Here is a 22926-nt window from a genome sequence, read left to right on the forward strand (position 1 = left end):
GCTGTTTCCAACATGCAGTTTCAAAACTGGAGTGGAGGAGTCAGCCCCAGTTTTACTGCTCTGTGCCACAAGGATGAATAGAGGAAACACAAAATCAGAGCCGTGTTTTGCAGGGCTTGCTGTTTAGTAGCTCTGTGACAAGGGGCCCCTTTCCTAACGGACGCTTCCTGTTGAGAAATGTGCAGGGACTTCCAGCTAGAGTCTGTGCAGATTACAGGCTGATTTATACTTGTGCGTACTAGTTTACGCCATTGTGAGCATTTATACTTGTGCGTTGATGTGTCTGCGTCGCTCTGCAATTCGCCGCCAAAACACTAGTTGGCGGTGGGGTTTCTATGCCACTGTGTTGAGTTTCTTCGTGTTGAAACTCAACACGAAGAAACTCAAACTTCAAACCATGGCGACTGAAACTGAAGGAGGGTGAATTTTCTGTGCTTGTCCGGCCACTGAGAGACATGGATGAGGAAATGCATTTCAAATATTTTTGGATGTCGGCAGGTAGATTTGACGATTTGGTTCATTGCCTCCAACTATTTATTTTGCATCAGTGTATGCACACTTTACTCAGAGACTGGCAATCACCATCCGAGTTTTAGCTTCAGGTGGAAGTCAACAGGCTGTAGCTGTTAGCTACAAACTGGCATGCCCTCTAGTCAGGTAAAACTGTAGCTTTTCACCTTGTTTCAGCTCCATGAGTTAAAATTTGTAATTGTAAAATCTAAATCAGATTTATTGTGTGATATTATCAGGGATGGCAATGGTAGCATGACGCTGTACAGTACAAATGACACGTTCAATTCTTGCCACTGTCTTTAAGGAGCTTGTACATTCTCCCCATGACCTTGTGGATTTCCTCCGGGTGCTCTGGTTTCCTCCCACAGTCCAAAGATAGGTAGGTTAATTGGTCATTGTAAATGATTCTATGCTTAGACTAGGGTTAAATTGGGGGTTGCTGGGAAGCATGGCTGATAGGCTGGAGGTGCCTATTCCATGTTATATCTCAGTAAAAAAGCATGGTCATCTCCAGAAAGATAAACATCCCACAATGTGTGATCAAGATCAGAAATACAAACATCAACCAAGTCAACAAATTCAAATATCTTGGCAGCCTAATAACAAGTAATGGCAGGTATGACACAGATATCAAATACAGAATAGCAATGGTGAAAGAAGCTTTCCAAAAAATGAAGACCATATTAACAGACAGAAAAATGAGCACGTACACTAAAAACAGAATACTGCAGTGCTACATTTATTCTATCCTGACTTATGGAAGTGAATGCTGGACCATTTCCCCAGCGATGGAAAAGAGACTAGAAGCAGCTGAATTATGGTTCTACAGGAGAATGTTAAAAATATCATGGAGCACACACACATCAAATGAAGAAGTTCTCGGAAGAGCCCAAGCAGTTCGATCACTCGTACCAACAATAAGAGAAAGGCAACTCAGATTCCTAGGACACATCATGCAGAAAGATGAACTGGAAAAACTCATACTCTCTGGAAAGATTGAGGGGAGTAAACCTCGAGGAAGACCTCGGCTTATGTACGTCAAAAGATTAGCCAGGTGGCTACACATCGAGGAAATGGAAGTCATCCAAAAAACGAAGGATAGATCTGTATGGAAAACCATGGTCACCAAAGTCCGCATCGGATATGGTACCTAGACAGACAGACAGACCAGTAAATAAATAAATATCATTGATGTATTCCATGTTATGGCAGTAGTACTGTGCAAGGCATAAAAATCACCAATAAATAAATGAATGTAAAAGGGAAATAACAAAGTAGTGTTCATGGACATTTCAGAAATCTGTTAACGCCTTGGGAACAGCTTGTTTCTGTCTGCCATCAGTGAGTCTTCAGGCTCCTGTTCCTCCTCCCTGACGGTAGTTAATAAAGGTTTCAGTTATAGAGAAAAGTAGCGAGTGAGTGAGATTGCCCTGAGAGTCGGCACAGACTCAGTGGACCGAATGAACTCTTCACTGTGCTTCTCTTAAACATGGAGTGGTTACAGGAATCTTTATTGACGCTATCAGGTTGGAGAGGGCACAGGTGCTCCTCCTATCTCCATCTTCCTCATTGTGGCGGTAGAGCAGGCCGTGGACGGATATGTCAGTGTGGAAATGCGATGTAGGGTTGAAGCGATTGTAGGCCATTAGGCCCCTCATGTCACAGCTGATCTTTAGCCTCGGAGCCATTTTTCTGCACTTAACCCTATGTGCTTTGACGTCTGAATTGAATAAATGGAACTGAGTTGCAGATCTGGCCTCGTTTAACCCACTAATAGAATGTCTCAGTAGGCCGAATGGGCTCTTGTGCTGCTGTGCTTGTTTACATGCTGCTGGTTGGAGATTAATGGGTACAAACGTCTTGGTTTTCTTCTGACTGCTGCCCCAGTCCCTTCCAGTGCCCTGCAGAGAGGATACTGTTGTACAAGGTCATACAGTTTATTGTTTACCTCTGCTGTGTACTACGTATATTTTGAATTGTGTTTACCAACGTATGGTATGTGTGTGATATAAGTATTGTGGGTGACCGTGGTTTTGATTGGCTATACGTATGTACAGTCAGATGACAAAGAGCTTGAACTTGAAGCAGGCTTGGATCTTTGGCTCGATCTGTATTGTGGAAATCTATCTCTGTCCTCTGCCCCCGTCAGGACAGAAGGAACAAGGTTCAAAATAATGGGTTGGGGTCAGAGTTCAAAGTGAAGGCAGGAAGCTGTTTAAACAGTGCTCTGAATGGGGGAAACTGCTGCCTCAGCTCAGAGACCTTGAGACAAGATTGGGGGACGGGGTCCCTTCTCTGCAGGACGTGGGGTGGAGGGTATTACATAGAGCAGTGGTGCCCTGCAGAAAGTTTTAAAATTGCTACATGGATATCCCAGTTGCTTGCTGCGACTGTGGGCTAGAAGAGACCTCGTCGACTTGTATATGCTGTGTGTGAATTTGCCGAACTGGAGGGGCTGCTCCGTACCTTCTGATTACATCTCAGAATCAGAATGAAGTTTATTACTTAGTTATTTAGATGCAGTGCGGAATATGGCTTTAAGGCCCTTTGAGCCACTCAACCCAGTAATCCCCCAATTAAATCCTAGTTTTATTACAGAACAATTTACAACGACCAATTAACCTACCAACCGGTACATCTTTGGACTGTGGGAGGAAACCGGAAAACCTGGAGGAATCCCAAGTGGTCGTGGAGAGAATGTACAAACCCCTTACAGGCAGTGTTGGGATTTGAACCCAGGTCCCTGATGCTGCAAAGTGTTGTGGGGAAGTGGGGGGGAGGGAACGTCCACTCAGACCATGAGAGGCCTGCGTCGGGCATTTTCATGCCTCACAAGGCGCAGGTTGGAAGTCTGTGTGGGGCGCCACTCCTTGCACAGACACTAGAGCAACGTATGGTTAAGTGCCTTGCTCAAGGACACAAACACGCTGCCACAGCTGAGGCTCGAACTAGCGACCTTCAGATCACTAGACGAACGCTTTAACCACTTGGCCATGTGCCCAAACCACTAACTGAGCCCATGAGTGCAAAATACTGGGTAGAGTTCATGGGTCATGAACCATTCAGAAATCTGATGGCGGAGGGGAGAAACTGTCCCTAAAATGTGGAGTGTGTGCCTTCAGGCTCCTGTACCTCATCTTTGATGGTAACATTGAGAAGAGAGCATGTCCTCGGTAATGGGGATCCTTTATGATGAATGCCACCATCTTACAACATGACATTTTAAAGATGTAGCCCCACCCTCTAAATATTTGGTCACCCGGTGTGGGGGGTGGAAGGAATGGTGTGGGTAGGGAGGGGAACACTCCGGTTGTTGTGTTCCTCAGGCCTGGATGTTCACAGGTCGTGGAGGTGGGCAACCAAGGGCATTTTGGTTTGATTGCTTGGCTGGATTTTCAAAAAGGTTATGTTCATGCCATGTACTCCTGGGGGAAGGACACAGAAACCATGGAGAGGTCAGAATCAGGTTTATTATCACCAGCATGTGTTGTGAAATTTGTTCTAGGACCATTAGATGATGCAGGAAATCACTTTTGTCCAGGATCAGAACAACAACACAAAATCTAGCTGAAATTTGGTTTTTTGTATGGTCACTGACATAGGTCCTGAAAATTGTTGTTTACAGCAGCAGTACAGTGCAAGATAGATATATATATTAAAAAAATAGAAGTTACAATGAAAAAACAAATAGAGCAGGAAAGGTACAGCGACATTGGTCCATGAATCCATGAAGACTCTCTGATGGCGGAGGGATAGAAAATAACTAAAACGTTGAGTGTGTGTCTTCAGGTTCTTGTACCTCCCTTTCTGATGGTAGAAATGAGAAAAGGGCATGTCCCTGAATGGAAGGTTCCTCCTTAGTGATGGAGTATTCTATATCAGAATCACGTTTATTATCATTGATGTATCATGAAATTAATAGTGGTTTAATATTAATAGATTAATATTACTAGAAAGTAAGTTCTATTAATAGTGACTTGTAGTACTTGTAATAAACTTGTGTATTGAGAAGAGACTGAAGAAAGTGGTTTCTGATTGAGGTGTGCTGAATCCTTATCTCTTGCTAGTTCTGCACCCCTTGAAATTTGGTTTCACAGGTTCCTTATCTTCTGTCTGATTATTCAGGCGAAAAGCTTTTTAGTTTTCACCCTCTTTTGTTAAGGTGGAAACTAGTAGCAGCAGGAAGTGACATTAACAGCTAAGAGTTGAGGAAAGTGGCCTTTTTTTCCCAGTAATAATAGCATCAGGTTGACAAGGCTGCTGGGGTAGGCCTGTGGCTTGTGATGTATTGGAATTGGAACATAGAACATAAAGAACAGGTCCTTCAGCCTGTGATGTCATGCTGACCTTTAACCTACTCTAAGATCAACCTAACCTTTTCCTTCCACGTAGCCATTTTTCTTTCATCTATCTGCCTATCTTAAGTATACCTACCAGTACCACCACTCTGGCAGTGCATTCTATGCACTCACTACTGTTTTTTTATATTAAAAAAAAGGTTCCAAGTTTTATGAGAATAATCCCTGGAATGGAAGGATTAATGTATGAAGAGAATTTGATGGCTCCAGGCCTAGACTCATTAGAGTTCAGAAGAATGAGAGAGGAATGTTGAAAGGTCTAGCTAGAGTGAAGAGGATATGTAGAAAAAGAAAACTATTTTTGACACCTCCCCTACAATTTTTTTCCAATCACCTTAAAATGGGGATTCCCAATCTGGGATCCCCAGATCTCTTCTCCCCCCCCCCCCCCCTCAGTTAATGGTAGGGGTCTATGTTATAAAATAGTTTGGGAATCCTTGCCTTAAAATCATGCCCCTTTGCCATCTCATCCCAAAAAACCCACCCAGTCCAATCATCCTCCCTCCTCCCACTCTCCCTTCGGTCAGAAGATACAAAAGCTGAAAGCCAGACTCAGAGACATATGCTATCCCATAGCTAACGGATTCCTGAGTGGCCATATTGTACAATAAGACCCACCTTATTGTACAAGAGGGCCATTCAAGAATCCACTAACAATGGAAAATCTAAAGTTCCTTGGAGTTATGTTGTCAAAACAGCTGACGTGGACCACCAACAGCTCGCTGCTTGTAAAAAAGGCACAACAAAGACTCTTTTTCCTCAGAAAGCTGAAACAGGCCAAACTCCTACGAAAGCTGTTGCTTAACTTCTACAGAAGCACAGTTGAAACTATCCTGACCGACAGCGCCACAGTGCGGTGTGTCAGCTGTACAGCCGCTGAGCGACAAGACCTGCATCGCGTGGTGAAGGCGGCCCAGCAAATTGTCAGGCTGGAGATCCCAGGACTGGACACCATCTATTCCAGCAGACTCAGGAGGAAAGCAATCAGCATAACCAGAGACACCCCACACCCCGGCCACTCCCTGTTTGACCCACTGCCATCCAGCAAAAGGTTCAGGACACTAAAAGCCAGAACAAATAGACTGAGGAACAGCTTCTATCCCAGAGCTGTGGCCTCCATCACACCACTCCCACAGAACAATGACTGAAACTGTGAGCACACACATGCATACACAAGGACTCAAATACTTGCACTAACGGCACTTTGTGCATTACTGTGATATTCTGGTGCTGCTGCTACTTATTTCTGCTACTTATCTGTTTAATACTGATTTTCTATTACTGTCTGGTTTTTATCTCCCGCTTTATTTAATTGCCTGAGAGGAAGCCAAACAGAGTTTCATTGTACCTATGTATAATGACAATAAAGATCATTCAATTCAATTCTATTTAATCTGGACCTCACCTCACAGGCTACCTCATTATGATCTTGCACTTTATTGTTTACCTGCTCCGCACCGTCTCTGTAGCTGTTACAATTCATTCTGCATTCTGTTATTGTTTTACCTTGTCCTACCTCAGTTATCATCATTACATGCCCTGTCGTATTACATGGGCGATCATGGTCTGTGACAAATTTTTCTGCTGAAGTGGTTTGCCATTGGCTTCTTCTGAGCAGTATCTTTACCATATGGTCAACCCCAGTCACTACCAATACTCTCCAGAGAGATTGTTGCATAACCAGGACTTGGGATATGGACCATCTGCTCATACGACTGTCCAGCACCTTCTCCCATGGCTTCACGTGACCCTGATTTGGTGTGGGGGGGTGGTGTTGGCTAAGCAGGTGCTATAACTTGCCTAAGGGTGACTTGCAGGTTAGTGGAAGGAAGGAGTGCCTTACACCTCCTTCAGTAGAGACCTATCTCCCTGCTGCCACCCAACTACCTCAATGCACTGGGTAATGATCTGATCTGTAGGAACAGTACGCAAGACAAGCTTTTCACTGTATTTCAGGACATGTGATAATAAACCAGGTGTGGAATTCCTGTTTTGAAAACTGCGCTTTGCTACGTTCTATGTTAAGTCTCTAGAGTACTTCTTAAGTACTGAGTCTCCCAGCCGGATGCAATCCCCCTGAGCTGTTTGTCACTGGCTGTAACAAGGGTTTCCTTGTGCCACCTCGTGAAATATTGCAGATAAACGAGGCTGGTGGCCAGACAACAAAGCAGCTTTAACGATTAGAACACCTTCAGCTTCAGCTGGTGGTGGCTGATCAGTGAGTCCTTTAGAGCTCAAAATGAGTCCAAACAAGAGAAAGCACTGTGGTCCTTTCCCACTCCTATCAGTTCAGCCGAGTCAAAGTTCAAAGTAAATGTTATTATCAAAGTGTGCGTGTGTGTATATATTTCACCATATACAACCTTGAGATTCATTTTCTTGTGGGCATACTGAATAAATCTATAGAATAATTACCATAACAGAATCGATGAAAGACTGCACCAACTTGGGTGTTTGACTGGAGTGCAGAAGACAACAAACTGCAAGTGCAAAAAGAAGAAATAATAATAACGGTAAGTAAATTGGCAATAGCATTGAGAATATTAGATAAAGGGTCCCAGAAAGTGAGTACTCTCTTTGTTCACCTTTTTCCACCCCTAACCCTCATTATCTAAGCTATTGACATTTGGATAAGTGCGCGGATGGGAAAGGTATGGAGGGTTATTGGTAAATGTGGGTCAATGGGACTAGGCAAAACAACAGTTCGTTTCTGTACTGTAATGGTCTGTGAATCTCCACCCTTCTATACCCAACTCCAACTGCTTTCCACTTATCACCACCAGCCATGGTGTCACTCCACCCTCTAACTTGTACCTAGTGGCTATCTTCACGTTGCACCCTCAGTCCTGACGCAGGGTGTCGGCCCAGAACGTCGACCATCCCTTTACGTCCGTGGGTGACGCATTTCTCCAGCACTTTGTTTTTGGCTCTTTCTGTTCAGAGTACTCTGGCTTTGGCCCAACACCGTTACAGTGTAGGACAATCATACAGCAAGGTTCCACGTCCTTGGGCAGATTCCCTGGTCATCAGGGGCTAGTTGAGAGATCCACATGAACTCCCGCAAATAACATTCACAGTATAAACCAGGGGTCCACAAGCCCCTTGCGTAATGGTATTGGTCCATGACATAAAAAAGGTTGGGAACCCCTGGTCTAAACACATAAAATACTAGTTTGGCAAAAGCAGTACCAGGAAAAGTACCAAAGCTATTAAGCATTACCATGGTTGTTTAAAAGACATTTGGACTAGTGCAGGGATAAAAGAGGTTGAAGAATACGAGCCAATCACAAAAAAATGGGACCATCTGGTTAGCATGATGGGTTGGGCAGAGGGACCTGCTTCTGTGCTGTCATCATCATCATTGTGTGCCGTGTAGTATGATGAAGGAGATCATGGTCCCATGACCAGCATCGTTCTTGGCAGATTTTTCTACAGAAGTGATTTGCCATTGCCGCCTTCCGGGTGGTGTGCTTACAAAACAACACACACGAAGTGCTGGAGGAGCTCAGCAGGACAGGCAGCGCCCATGGAAATGAATAAACAGTTGATGTTTTGGGCAAAGACCCTTCTTCAGGACTCACTGCCTTTACAAGGCGGGTGACCCCAGCCGTTATCAATATTCTTTAGAGATTGCCTGGCAGCAGTGGTTGCATAACAGGACATGTGATATGCACCAGCTGCTCACATGACCATTCCTCACCTGCTCCCATGGCTTCATGTGACCCTGATCGGGGGGCTAAGCAGGTGCTACACCTTGCCCAACGGTGACCTGCAGGCTAGCAGAGGGAAGGAGCGCCTCACACCTCCTTTGGTAGAGATGGATCCCCACCCCTCCGCCCAATCTGTGCTGTGTTACTCTAATAACTCTAACAACTCCACTCCAAAACATTTCAACTGAAACAATGTGATTCACAAATATTGTATATAGTCAAGAGGAGGAGCAGAAGATAAAAGCAACGTTGTAATGCTTTATTAGGCATTGGTCAGATTGCATTTGGAATACCCCAGTCTTGCATCAAGGCACTTCACAATTGCAGGAAGTTCCATCTTTGAAATGAGGAGTCAAGCCATGGGCCTGTTTTCCTCTGATCGCATGTCACTTTTTTTTAAAGAAGGGAATGCGTGTTGTTCCTCAGCTCTTATAGAGTCATATGGCATGGAAACAGGCCATTTGGCTCGTCATGTCTATGCTGACCAATGCCACTATCACAGCATACAGACTCTTTCAAACAGCAGCAGGAATTGAACCCTAATAGCTGGTGCTGTAAAGCGTTACACTAATCGGTGCGCTGCCTTGCAGTATATGTTACTGTCCATTACAGCGCTGGTGTTTAGGGCAGCAATGAAGGTCCTCCATCTCTGGTGCTGTTCAGGGCTTTCTTCATCACGTCAGTAGCTTCCTCTTGTCAGTCATGAAAGTCCCAGGTAGAGTCTCAGGAATACCATCGCACTCAAATGTGGAAGGAGTTGTCATTGCTGTTTCCATAACAGTTTTGTTTGACCAGTCAGCTGAACACCTGAACCTGGAGGACCGGGGGACCACTCTTAGTCTGGCCTCTACCCTTTGACCTGTTTGACATGGGTGACCCTACCAAGAGCCAAAGCATAAAGCCCTGACTCCAGCCAATACAGCGCTCCAGATCATTGAGGCACGTAAGCCTCCAAACCACGACAAGGTTGTAATCCTGTGCTGCGTCACTAGGGTAAATGGTCGGTCATTTTCCAAGGCTGAGATCTTAACTACCAGAGCAAGGGTTGGAGAAAGACTGAAAGAGATTTGCAGGGCCAAATTTTAACACAGTGGCAAATACATGGAGCAAGCTGCCTGGGGAATTGGTGGAAGCAAATATGATGGTGATATTTAAGAGGCAAATAGACAGACTCATGAACAGTCAGGGAATAGAGGCATATAGACAACGTCCAGATCATTTATTGTCATTTCAACCACATACATGTATACCACAAAAGGAAACAATGTTCCTCCAGACCAACATGCACAACACAATATGTAATTCACACACAATACATTAAGTAATATTTGCACAATAAATTAGCAAATAAAATATATTCCAGAAGACTGACATTTAGCATGAGGTGCATTTATAACGCAAGTCAAATGGTAAACAGTGCAACACTTCTGCGGCTTCAGAAGTGGTGAGACCTGGGTGGTGACAGAGTTCAGAATTAATATCACTGGCATATGTTGTGAAACTTGTTATTCAGCAGCAGTACATTGCAATATATAACAAAACCTGTAAACTAAGTACAGTGGCACACAAAAGTTTGTGCACCCCCGGTCAAAATTTCTGTTACTGTGAATAGTTAATTGAGTAGAAGATGAATTGATCTCCAAAAGTCATAAAAGTTAAAGACGAAACATTCTTTTCAACATTTTAAGCAAGATTAGTACAATTTCAAAGTGAAAAAAATGAAAGGAGTACCATGCAAAAGTTTGGGCCCCCCAAGAGATTTGAGCTCTCAGATAACTTTTACCAAGGTCTCATACCTTAATTAGCTTGTTAAGGCTGAGGCTTGTTCACAGTCATCGTTAGGAAAGGGCAGGAGATGCAAATTTCAAAGCTTTATAAATACCCTGACTCCTCAAACCTTGTCCCAACAATCAGCAGCCATGGGCTCCTCTAAACAGCTGCCTAGCACTCTGAAAATTAAAATAAATGATGCCCACAAAGCAGGAGAAGGCTATGAGAAGATAACAAAGCATTTTCAGGTAGCCATTTCCTCAGTAATGTAATTAAGAAATGGCAGTTAACAGGAATGGTGGAAATCAAGTTGAGGTCTGGAAGACCAAGAAAACTTTCCGAAATAACTGCTCATAGGATTGCTAGAAAGGCAAATCAAAACCCCCGTTTGACTGCAAAAGACCTTCAGCAAGATTTAGCAGACTCTGGAGTGGTGGTGCACTGTTCTACTGTGCAGCGACACCTGCACAACTATGACCTTCATGGAAGAGTCAGCAGAAGAAAACCTTTCCTGCGTCCTTACCATAAAATTCAGCGTCAGAAGTTTGCAAAGGAACATCTAAACAAGCCTGATGCATTTTGGAAACAAGTCATGTGGACTGATGAAGTTAAAGTAGAACTTTTTAGCCGCAATGAGCAAAAGTATGGAGAAAAAAGGGTGCAGAATTTCATGAAAAGGACACCTCTCCAACTGTTAAGCACGGGGGGTGGATCGATCATGCTTTGGGCTTGTGTTGCAGCCAGTGGCACAGGGAACATTTCACTGGTAGAGGGAAGAATGAATTCAATTAAAAACCAGCAAATTCTGGAAGCAAACATCACACCGGCTTAAAAAAAAGGCTGAAGATGAAAAGAGGATGGCTTCTACAACAGGATAATGATCCTAAACAATGGACTACCTCAAGAGGCGCAAGCTGAAGGTTTTGCCATGGCCCTCACAATCTCCCGACCTAAACATCATCGAAGATCCGTGGATAGACCTCAAGACAGCAGTGCATGCAAGATGGCCCAAGAATCTCACAGAACGAGAAGCCTTTTGCAAGGAAGAATGGGTGAAAATCCCCCAAACAAGAATTGAAAGACCCTTAGCTGGCTACAGAAAGCACTTACAAGCTGTGATATTGCCAAAGGGGGTGTTACTAAGTACTGACCATGTAGGGTGCCCAAACTTTTGCTTGGGGCCCTTTTCCTTTTTTGTTATTTTGAAACTGTAAAAGATGGAAATAAAGAAGTAATCTTGCTTAAAATATTAAAGAAATGTGTCATCTTTAACTTTATGCCTTTAGGAAATCAGATCATCTTTTACTGGCTTAGCTATTCACAGTAACAGAAATTTTGACTAGGGTGCCCAAACTTCTACATGCCTCTGTATGTTAAGAAATTAAATTAAACAAGTAGTACAAAAAAGAGAAAACAAAAGTAACGAGGTAGTATTCATGGATTCAATGTCCATTCAGAATTCTGTTGGCAAAGTGGAAGAAGCTGTTCCTGAATCGTTCAGTGTGTGCCTTCAGGCTTCTGTACCTCCTCTCTGATGGTAGCGATGAGAAGAGGGTATATCCTGGGTGATGAGCCCGTAATGATGAATGCTGCCTTTTTGAGGCATCACTCCTTGAAAGGTGTATGTTCTGGTTGCTGGGGCAGCTGGTGCCCACGATGGAGCTGACTGAGTTTACAACTTTCTGCAGCTTATTTCATGGCCTGGCTGAAGAAGCTATTTCTCATTCCCAGTGCTATGGTAACCCCTGCCTGATGGTAGGGGGGGTCAGAGAGATTGTTGGACAGATGGGAGAGATCCTTGTCAATGCTAAGTGTCCTGAGTACACAGTGCTATGAATAATCATCTTGGATGGGTGGAAGAGAGACCCTGATAATTCTCTCAGCAGTTCTCGCATTCCTTTGATGGGACTTTGCGGTCGGATGCCTTGCATTTCTGGTTCTAGACGGTGATGAGGCGGTGAGGGCAGCCTCGATAGTGCTCCTGTAAAACTTAGAATGTTGGAGGTGAGGAAGATGCCTCAATCTTCTCAGGAGGTGGAGATGCTGCTGTGCTTTCTTGATTTAAAGAGTTGTTGTTGAGGGACCAGGTGAAATCAGCCATTTTGTGCTTTCCCAGACATTTCCTCCTTTCTTTTTGTATTTGTGTAGTTTGTTGTCATTGCTATCTTCTGCACATTGGTTGAAGATTCAAGTTGGTACAGTCTTTTATTTATGGTTATCATTCTATTGTAGATTTATTGAGTATGCCTTCAAGAAAATGCGTCTGAGGGTTGTATATGGTGAGATATATGTAATAAATTTACTTTGAACTTTTCTCAGAGCATGTGCAGGTAGATGGATTATTTGATCTGATGTGTTTGGCACAGACGTGTTAGGGTGATGGGGCAAAGTGCCTGTTTCTTGCTGCTCTGCTCTGTGTTTCTGTATGATTCATCGCTATTGTCTGAGACCTTTGCTCTTCATATATTGCATTATAACTGTAACTCCATTAAAATGCCTTTAAATCATAAAGGGCGCTGCACAAGTGGAATCTCTCTCTCTCTCTCTCTCTCTCTCTCTCTCTCTCTCTCTCTCTCTCTCTCTCTCTCTCTCTCGCTCTCTCTCTCTCTCTCTCTCGCTCTCTCGCTCTCTCCTCCCCCCCTCTCTCTCCCCCCCTCTCTCTCCCCCCCTCTCTCTCCCCCCCTCTCTCTCCCCCCCTCTCTCTCCCCCCCACTCTCTCTCCCCCCTCTCTCTTCCCCCCTCTCTCTTCCCCCCTCTCTCCCCCCCCCCCCCCCACCACAGCACCACCAAATTCCCATTCTGCACTGGGAATGTTTCCTTGCATGGGGATTTCAGCATTAAGGCTAGATGGGGAAGCTCAAGCAACACACAATCTGCTGGAGAAATTGAGAAACTTGTTTGATGCCATTTCCAGTACACAAGTGTAAAGGAGAATAAAATAATTGTTACTCAGGATCCGGTGCGGCAAGAGAAAAAACACCATAAGGTAAAATAACCATAATTTAAAAAGCACAATAAATATACATAGTGTCATAGAACACTTCAGCACAGAAACAGGCCCTTTGGCCTATCCAGTCTATGCTGACCCTTTAATCTGCCTAGTCTATATCAACAATAGGCCTTCATATCCCTCCTGTTCTTGTACCTGTTTGTATTTCTTTTAAATGTTGAAATTAACTCCACATCTACCCTTGATATGTAAGGTAGCTCCTCTACAACTGTATGTGCAGGAAAAGACATGAGGGACAGTACTGTCTGTAAGTGGCTCTGCCAGAAAATGGTAAAGTAGTGGTGATGGGGGTGGGTGGAGGTGTTGATCAGCCTTAAGGTTTCTCTATTGTCATCGATGAAGACCGCGACACTATTAGTACTTTTTACAAGCTCGAGCTGCGAGCTCGACACTCAACCCGGCACGGCTGGAAAGCGTTCCCGGGAGTGGCCCGACTGGATTCGAACTCAGGACCCTTCGCTCCCAGAGTCCAGCGCTGATGTCACTGCGCCACCAGCCGGCTGGATGGTGCCGAGACTAGCGCTTGATTTGGATTTAAGTGAGGGAGAGTTGCGCAGCGTCAGCCTCACTCTCTCTTCCGAATTCCCATCTGGATCCAGTGGCAAGACAAGAGTCGAGACGGCTGGAGATGGGACTGGGCGCAGTGGATGACCAGGATGTCTTCTGTGTCTTGTTGTGCTCTACGCATTACACGACGCTTGCAGAAACCGCCGCCTTGGCCGTTGGACCTTCCATTGGTCTCGTCCGCTCAATCCGCCAGAGTCTGTCTTCACATGCTGGGATAGACAACTCCCTATCACACCGAGGGTTTGAGACCCGTCGGCTACCCTTACCTGGTTTAGCCGGCTTGTCGAAGCTGTTGCCTGGGGTGTGGCCACTGCCACATGCAAACAGCTACGGGGAGCCACAGGTGAGAGCTGAGTGCCAGGTGGGGACCAAAGGTGGACAAACCACCCTGAAGAAGACGCGACATGTTCCCCCCACCAGAGGTGCTACCCCTCCCTGACACCCCATACACTCCAGCCTTACTGCTTGGGGAAAAGTAACTGTTTCTGAGTCTGGTGGTCCTGGTGTGGATGCACGGATGCTACGTGGTCTCCTCCCTGGTGGGAGTGAGACACACCTTCCATGAGCAGGGTGTGTTGGATCTTTCTTGATGTTACTGGCCCTTTTCCAGCACTTTGCTGAAAACGTGCCCTTCATGGTGGACAGGCTGACATCAGTGATGCGCTGGGCAGTTTTGACTACCCATTGCAGAGCCCTCCTGTCCGCCTCAGTGCGGTTTCTGTGCTCGGCACTGATGCAGCTTGTTAGGATGCCCTCTCGTATGCACCTGTAGAAGGACGTGAGTATAGATGGGCATAGTCCAGCTCTCTTCAGCCTCCTCGGAAAGTAGAGGTGGTGGTGAGCTTTCCTGATTGTGTAGAATATCTGCTGTGACCATGTGCAAGATGTGCACCCCAAGGAGTTTGAAACTGCTGTGATCAGAGGAAAGGAATTGTCTGTTTCAGGACAAAACCTTGCATCAGGTCCTGCACTGGGCAGGAGGAACAAGGGCTGGTGTGACCCCTTAAGGTGCAGGACACTGGAGTTCAAGGCCTATTTTTTTCCTTTGGCGAGTCCTGAGGTGAATACCAAGGATCAAAGCCAGAACGTTGATCAGAAGTCCAGAGCTCGACTCCAGATGGCCAAAGCTCTGAGACTGCCGAGTCTACTCGGGAAGTCAGAGGCCCAATATCTGCGAGTCAGAGTCCGCTGGAGGCCGAGGATGAACTGTTCTATGTGTGGGAGGGAAAAGCAGGCCTTGTTGTACTGCTCTTGTTTTGTCACTTGTTATGTTAGGTGTTGGCGCTGTAATGTGTGGGTGACACGTGCAGTTTGCCCCCAGCGCAATCTTGGGTGTGTTGTTTGTTAATGCAAAGTGTGCATTTTAATGTATGCTTTGATGTACATCTGATAAGTAGATTTTAATCTTGAAATATCAGCAATTCCTTTCCTCCCACTAACACTGCTTGACCCACTGATTTCCTCCAGCAGATTGCGTGTTGTGTCAGATTCCATCTCTTGCGCCCCCCCTGGGGAAGCTGGGGCTGTCTTCCGTTTTAATAGAGATTGTGAGGGCACTTGTTCAGGGGGGAAAAAATAGGATGTCGATTTCGAACGGAGATGAGGAATTTCTTTAGCCAGAGGCGGTGAGTCTGTGGAATTCGTTGCCACAGATGGCTGTGGAGGCCAAGTCATTGGGTATATTTGAAGTGGAGGTTGATAGATTCTTGATTAGTAAGGGTGTCAAGCTTCTGGGGAGAAAGCAGGAGAATAGGGTTGAGAGGGATAATAAGTCAGTCATGATAGAATGACAGAGCAGACTCGATGGGCCAAATGGCCTAATTCTGCTCCTGTGTTGTATGGTCTTGTGCGGCTGTATGAAAGACACCAATGTGTAATTTCTGTCTTTCCTCCTTCAGCCCCAGAGGCATTAACGCAGATGCTGGAGGACCTGGGCTGTTGCTGTGGGTGATGACGGGAACTTGTCAGAAGTTGGAATCATTATGCCAGAATTCCCCCTGGATCTCTAGCTTGACAAAGTGCTTTGTGCTTCTTGCAAATTCTCCTCCTATGTCCTATGGTCTGAGGGGAATCGGATCCCATTAGCATCTCATTCAATAAAACAGCTTTCCCCCAGGGCTGTTGTGCAACCGAACACCCCCACACCCCCACACCCCACCACCATTGTCCATAGGTACTACGGACAATCTCCAAGTGCAATAACTGGGCATAATCCTTGAAGCTATTTTATATTTATTGATTGTATTTTATAACATGGGCAGGTGTAACACTTTTTCTTTTAATTTTAGAGTTGTTTGTTTTAAATTCAGTTGTGACTTAAAAATCGTTCTAAATAGCTTGGACGTTATTTTCAATATAGCCATTGTGTTTTAAGTTATTGAATTGCCAGAATGATGTGGTGGGTGGGTGGGTGGGTGTGTGTGCGTGCGTGTATATGTATGTTACATATATATATATATGTGTGTGTGTGCGCGCGCATGCGTATATATTATTACACACACGTATTCCAGGGGGACATGAATTAAACATTTTGTGAAATAGATACAGGAGAGATGTGTTTATATTGGAAAAAAAACAAAGTGGTTATGATCTAGAATTCACTGTCTGTCCTTATGTGGAAATATTTTCTTTTAGTGCTTTCAAAAGAGAATTAGATTGGCACTTGAGGAAGAATAATTTGCAAGATGATGTGGGAAGTGCAGGGGCGTAGAATTGACAGGTTTGCTCTTCTGGGAGCTAGCACAAACATAATAGGCAGAAAGGTCTCTGTATCTATTGTAATGATCCCATGATTCAAATGCTGGCACTCCAATTCATTAGGGTCCCAGAACATGACAGAATGGAAACAGGCCCTTCGGCTCAATGTGTTCGTACGCATCTAAATTAATCCCATTTGCACAATATCCTTTTAAACCTTTTCTACCAACGTACCTTTCGACGAGTGTCTTTTAAAAGTTGTCATGCAGCTGCCTCAACCACTTCCTCTGGCAGCTCATTCCGTATACTCAGCACCCTTGAATCAGAATCAGGTTTACTGTCACTGGCATATGTCGTGAAATTTGTTAACTTTGCCGCAGCAGTACATTATAATACATAATAAAAAAACTTCATTACAACAAGTGTGTGTGTGTGTGTAGCTCTTCAGTTAGTCCTGACGAAGGGTCTCGGCTGAAACGTCGACTGCACCTCTTCCTACAGATGCTGCCTGGCCTGCTGCGTTCACCAGCAACTTTGATGTGTGTTGTTTATGTAGATGATCATTTGATATTTTTGCAACCCAGTGAGTGCGGTGCTTGTGGCAGACTGTGGTTTGAGAAGTGAAATATCAGTTTAACAATGATCAGTCACAGTGTCAGGTTGTGGCAAGCATGTAGCTAGTTCTTTAGGGAAAATAAACCTCCTGTCTGAACTTAGACTAGACTTCATCTTGAGGTACTCCCAGCTAGTTCAAGAAACTTGCTCACTGCCCATTATGCCACTGGCGTTTTGGGCAGCAATGAAGGTCCTCCATCTCTGTCTGTATAGAAGGATTCTTCATTGCTATTTCCGTCACAATTGCTTTTAGACTAGTCGGGGTCGTTGGTCCTGAGATAAACCCCTGAACCTGGAGGGCTGGTGAACCATTCTTAGTCTGGCCTCTACCCTTTGACCTGTTTGGAGTAGGTGACCCTGCCAGGAGCCAAAGCACAAGGCCCTGACTCCAGTCAACATAGCTCTTCTGGGTCATTGAGGCACGCAAGCTTCCGAACCCTATGACAAGGTTGTGGTCCTCTTGGAGATAGTTTAAGAAAGGTGCTAGTACTGTATATTGTGCACACCTTCGGATCACCTTGCCATAGTGATGAATTTAATGGTTTCCCTGGGTGCTCTGTTACCCTCCCATCACCCAAACATGTACACTGGTAGGTCCATTGGCCATTGTAAATTACTTCTGTTGTTAGACTGTAAGACATAAGCAGAATTAGACCATTTAGTCCATTGAGTCTGCTCCGACATTTAATCATGGATAATTTGTTATCTTTTTCATCCCCATTCTCCTGCCTTTTCCTGGTAACGTTTGTCACCCTTACTAATCAAGAACCTTTCAACCACTGCTTTAAGTATACCTAATGACTAAACTTCCACTGCTGTCCGTGACAACTAATTCCACAGATTCACCGCCCTCTGGCCTTTCAATGGGACTAGAGCCATCAAATGCTCCTCATATGTTAACCCTCTCACTCTTGGGATCATGCTTGTAAACCTCTTCTGGACCCTCTCCGATGCCAGCACACCTTAGATTATATATATTGAGACATCGCAGCTTAGGGTGAACGGCGCCATTTGCGTCAGTGATCACCACAGTCGGAGGATTGTGCTGGGGAGAGCCTGCAGGTGTTTTCAGTGCCAACATTACATGATCCTAATTTAGTAGCCATAGCCCGTAAGTCTTTTGAATGTGGGAGAAACCCAGGACACTCAGAGGAAATTCATGCTGTTAATTAGAGGCAGAGTAGGTTCAGTGGACTGAACAGGGAGATGGGGCGTTGGGGGGTACGTGAGGGGGAGACGGATGTGTGTGAGAAAGAATGGGTTCCATGGATAGAAGTGGGAGACTGGGATTGATGGGATCACTCTCAGAGCTGAATTGAGCCAAATGCTTCTGTCACATGAGAATGAAGTCAATTTAAGATCAGGTAGTCGATAAATAGCTTTGACAGTGACACGTCAAAACGCTGGAGGAATTCAGCAGGTCAGGCAGTATCTGTCCGAACACCATCTACAGTAACAGGTGAGATTTCCCAGTGGCCACCCACTTCGGTTCAACTTCCCATTCTGACGTTTCGGCCCGTGGCCTGCCCTACTTCCACGATGAGGCCATACTCCGGCTGGAAGAGCAACTCCTCATATTCTGTCTGGGTAGCCTCCAACCTGACAGCATGAATATCAGTTTCTCTGACATGATAATTTTCCCCCCCTACCTCTTCTCTTTTTCCAGTCCCCTTTCAGGCTGCCCTCTTAACCCATTCTCTTCTCAACTGCCTGTCACATTCCTCTGGTGCCTTCCTCCTTTCCTTTCTCCTATCGTCCACTTTCCTCTCCTATCGTCCACTTTCCTCTCCTATCAGATTCCCTGCTCTTCAGCCCTCACTATCCATTTATCACCTCCCATCTTCTCACTTCATTCCCCAGCTCCCTCACCACCTTAATCTGTTCTGGCTTCTTCCTCCATCCTTTCCAGCCCTTATGAAGGGTTTCGGCTTGACTGTTTATTCCTCTCCATAGATGAACCTGACCTGCTGAGTTTCCCCAGCATTTTTTGTATGTTGCTCTAGATTTCCAGCATCAGCAGAATCTCTTGACTGTGCTACTTGTAGTGTGAGAATTTATTTTAAATTACTGCAGAACAAAAGTCACCACTTCAAAGAGCAAATCACTGGATGTGACACATTTGGGGAATGCTCTGGTGCCGTACAAATGAAAGAGTGACATATGTGAATATTGATATTGGAATTAGTTTATTATATGCCAAGGTAGAGTGAAGAACTTCATTTAATGCCATATTCAAGTTGGCTGATGACATCAGTGTTGTGGGCTGAATCAAAGGTGGTGATGAATCAGCACAAAGGAGGGAGAGTGAAAATCTGGCTGAGTGGTGTCACAACAACCTCTTACTCAATGTCAGCAAGACCTTGGAGCTGAGTGTAGACTTCAGGAGAAGGAAACCAGAGATATATGAGCCAGTCTTCATTGAAGGATTAGGCGTGGAGATGGTGAGTAACTTTAAATTCTAGATGTTTTTATTTCAGAGGACCTGCCCTGGGCCCAGCATGTAAGTTCAATTATGAAAAAAGCACGGCAGTGCCTCTACTTCCTTACGAGTTTGCGGGTAAAGTCTATCACTGTGAGCACATCTACATGACACGCTTCTGCAGGAATGCAGCATCCATCATTGGGGACTACCCAGGTCATGCCTTCTTCTCACAGCTGCCATCAGGAAGAGTGTACAGGAGCTTCAGGACTCGCACCAGCAGGTTCAGAGATGGTTATTACCCTACAACCATCAAGCTCATGCACCCCAGGGGATAACTTCACTTGCTCTATCACTGAACTGTTCTCACCTCCTATGAATTCACTTCCAAGGACTCTTTATCTCATGCTCTCGATTATTTATTGCTTTTATTTATTATTATTATTACTATTTCTTCTTGTATTCGCACAGTTTGTTGTCTTCTGCATTTTGGTTGAATGCCCTAGTCGGGCAGTCTTTCATTGATTCTATTGGGGTTATTATTCTAGAGATTTATTGAGATTGCCCGGAAGAAAAATGAATCTCAGGGTTGTCTATGGTGACATATTTGTACTTTGATAAATTTACTTTGAACTTTGAAAAACTTGTCTTGCATACAGATCAATTCATTACACAGTGCATTAAGGTAAAACAAGAGCAATGCAGAATAAAGTGTAACAGCTACAAAGAAAGTACAAGATCATTATGAGGTATATTGAGATCAAGGGTCTATGAGGGTGGTGAATTCCTTCTCATCTCTGTTCTAAAGTGGCATCCATTTGATTATGAAGCTGTTCCACTTTCTTCTAGACTCCTCCAGTATAGGAACCACTCTGTCTAGCCTTTTCAATATGTAATAGATTTCAATGAGATTCCTCCCACACCCATCATTTTTCTAAATTCTAGCGAGTGCGGGCTATCAGATGTTCCCGATACAATAATGTTTTCACTCTTGGGACACTGGACCCTTTGAATCCACTGAGCCCTTCAGTACAGGCTGTATGCCATCTCTTTAATATTTGGTATTTAATTTAATACTCACCTAATTTTCAGTCCTATTTCAGAAGTGTTCCGTTTAGAACCTGATGCCTTGTTCCCATAAGAGAAGATGATGACCTATCATTTGAATTATTCTGGTTATTACAGTCAATTGCACTTGGTTGAAAGCAAATTGCTTGAGGATTCCTTTCACAGAACAGTAGAACCTGGATCAATGGTGTGGTTGTAAGGAAAGGAGATCGACAAAAGGTTGCCTGTAGCTTTGAAGCTCAATGGCTCCTTGATAAGGGCTGTAGTGATTTTTGGAATTTCTCTCCTCCCAACCATTTCTGGTTTAACAGTCTTACTACTTTGCCTCTTCAGGTACAAAGCCCAAAACTGGGGGAGTTCGTTTTAAACACGAGAGTCATGAAGGAACAGCCAATCACGTTCACTTCGAAGAGAAATTGCATGACTCTGTTGTCATGGTGACTCAAGAGGAAGATGGGAGTTTTTTAGTGAAGGTGAGATAATAACACATTTGACTGGTTGATCTTTTTTTAAATGACTCCCTGGTTATATCAGTGTCTCTGACCAGCTTGGCATATGAAATTCCCAGTGCCAGCTCCCCCAAAAGAAGTATGGTTGAACGTTTTCCCTCAAACTTTTTAAGGTGATCTTCACGAAGCTTTTTAAATCCTGAAGCAGATTGACAGGGTAGATGTGAAGAGAATGTCTCCCCTTCTCGGGGAATCCAGAGGTAGAGGCATAGTTTCGGAATGGGAGGTCACCCATTTACAATGGGAAGTTGTAATCTCTCTGAAGGGATAATGAACATTTGAAATGCTCCCGCCCAGTGTTGTTGTAGCTAAAGGCTGATTTATACTTCTGCGTCAAATCGACGCCGTAAGTGCGGCATAGCCGCGAACCCTACGCAGAACCTACGCGGATCCCTACGCCGTAGCCTGACGTGCACCTCTCCCAAAATGTAACTACATGTCACGGCGATGCAGACCACAACAACTGTGATTGTTCGGCTTGGCAGCATCGCATTTCCTCCTACGCTGCAATAGCTTCCCATTGGGCAACTGAAGGGTAGGGAAGGAACTCTGGCTGCAATGCTTTCCATAAAGCTTTACAGACCTCCGAAATTATGGAGGACGCATTTCACTTTCACGAAAAAAGATGCTCGCTTTAAACTTGTTCACCCGAAGAAAGACTACCATGACCATGAAGCCTTGCACGGGCAGGTGTGTGCGCATGCGCAATGTACCCGAATTGCAGTGCGACGCAGACACACAAACGCACAAGTATAAATGCTCACAACGTGCGTAGGTTACGGCGTCCATTTGACGCAGAAGTATAAATCAGCCTTAAGTTACTGAACATGCTCAAGGTGCAGTGAAGATTTTACACTATAGGGAGCTGGCAAAAAAGTGGAGTCTAAGACCATGAAAGGGGAAAGAGTTAGAGGAACTGAGGGGAAAGATTTTCCACACACAAGATGGGGGTTTATAGAACTATCTGCCAGAGCAAGAGTTGAGGCAGGTACAATAATATTTAAAAGACATTTGGACTGATACATATCTAGGAAAATTTTGAGGTTTATTTAAAGTGATAGTTGATCAGTAAGATATTCCTTTGCAATTCGTTGGATATGTGCCACGTCGTATGACGTAGCTGATCATGGTCTTTGCACGGACAAGATTGATCTTGGCAAATTTTTCTAAAGAATTGGTTTGTCATTGCTGCCTTCTGGACAGTATCTTTACAAGGATGTAATGTTGAGTCTCTATAAAGCTCTTTTGAGGCCTCACTTAGAGCATTGTGAGCAGTTTGCCATAAGATATAGGAGCAGAAAGTAGGCTATTCAGCCCATTGAGTCTGCTCTGCCATTCATTCACAGGCTGATCCAATTCTTCCAGTCATCCCCACTCCCCTGCCTTCTCCCCACTGATGCCCTGGCTAATCAAGAACCTACCTATTTCTGCCTTAAATGCACCCAGTGACTTGGCCTCCACAGCCGCTCGTGGCAACAAATTCCACAGATTTACCACCCTCTGACTAAAGTAATTTCTCTGCATCTTAGTTCTAAATGGACATCCCTCCATTCTGAAGTCATACCCTCTTGTTCTAGACTCCCCTACCATGGGAAATAACTTTGCCATATCTAATCTGTTCAGTCCTTTTAACATTCAGAATGTTTCTATGAGATCCCCACTCTCTTTCTTCCCCCCCCCACCCCCCACC

General features: G+C 44.7%; 1 protein-coding gene across 3 annotated transcripts in view; it reads left to right on the forward strand.

Moving 5' to 3' along the window:
* adissp (adipose secreted signaling protein) overlaps positions 1 to 22926 on the forward strand; it is a 122819-nt gene that overhangs the window by 13876 nt on the left and 86017 nt on the right. For 2 of the 3 annotated variants that reach the window (XM_072256741.1, XM_072256743.1), the window contains exon 2: positions 21061 to 21200. In XM_072256741.1, the coding sequence (XP_072112842.1) occupies positions 21061 to 21200 (140 nt within the window). Of the gene's footprint in view, positions 1 to 21060; positions 21201 to 22926 lie in introns of those variants that run through there. The other variant, XM_072256742.1, reaches the window with a different exon arrangement.

Source organism: Mobula birostris, chromosome 4, assembly GCF_030028105.1.
Source record: "Mobula birostris isolate sMobBir1 chromosome 4, sMobBir1.hap1, whole genome shotgun sequence".
Classification (NCBI taxonomy): Eukaryota; Metazoa; Chordata; class Chondrichthyes; order Myliobatiformes; family Myliobatidae; genus Mobula; species Mobula birostris.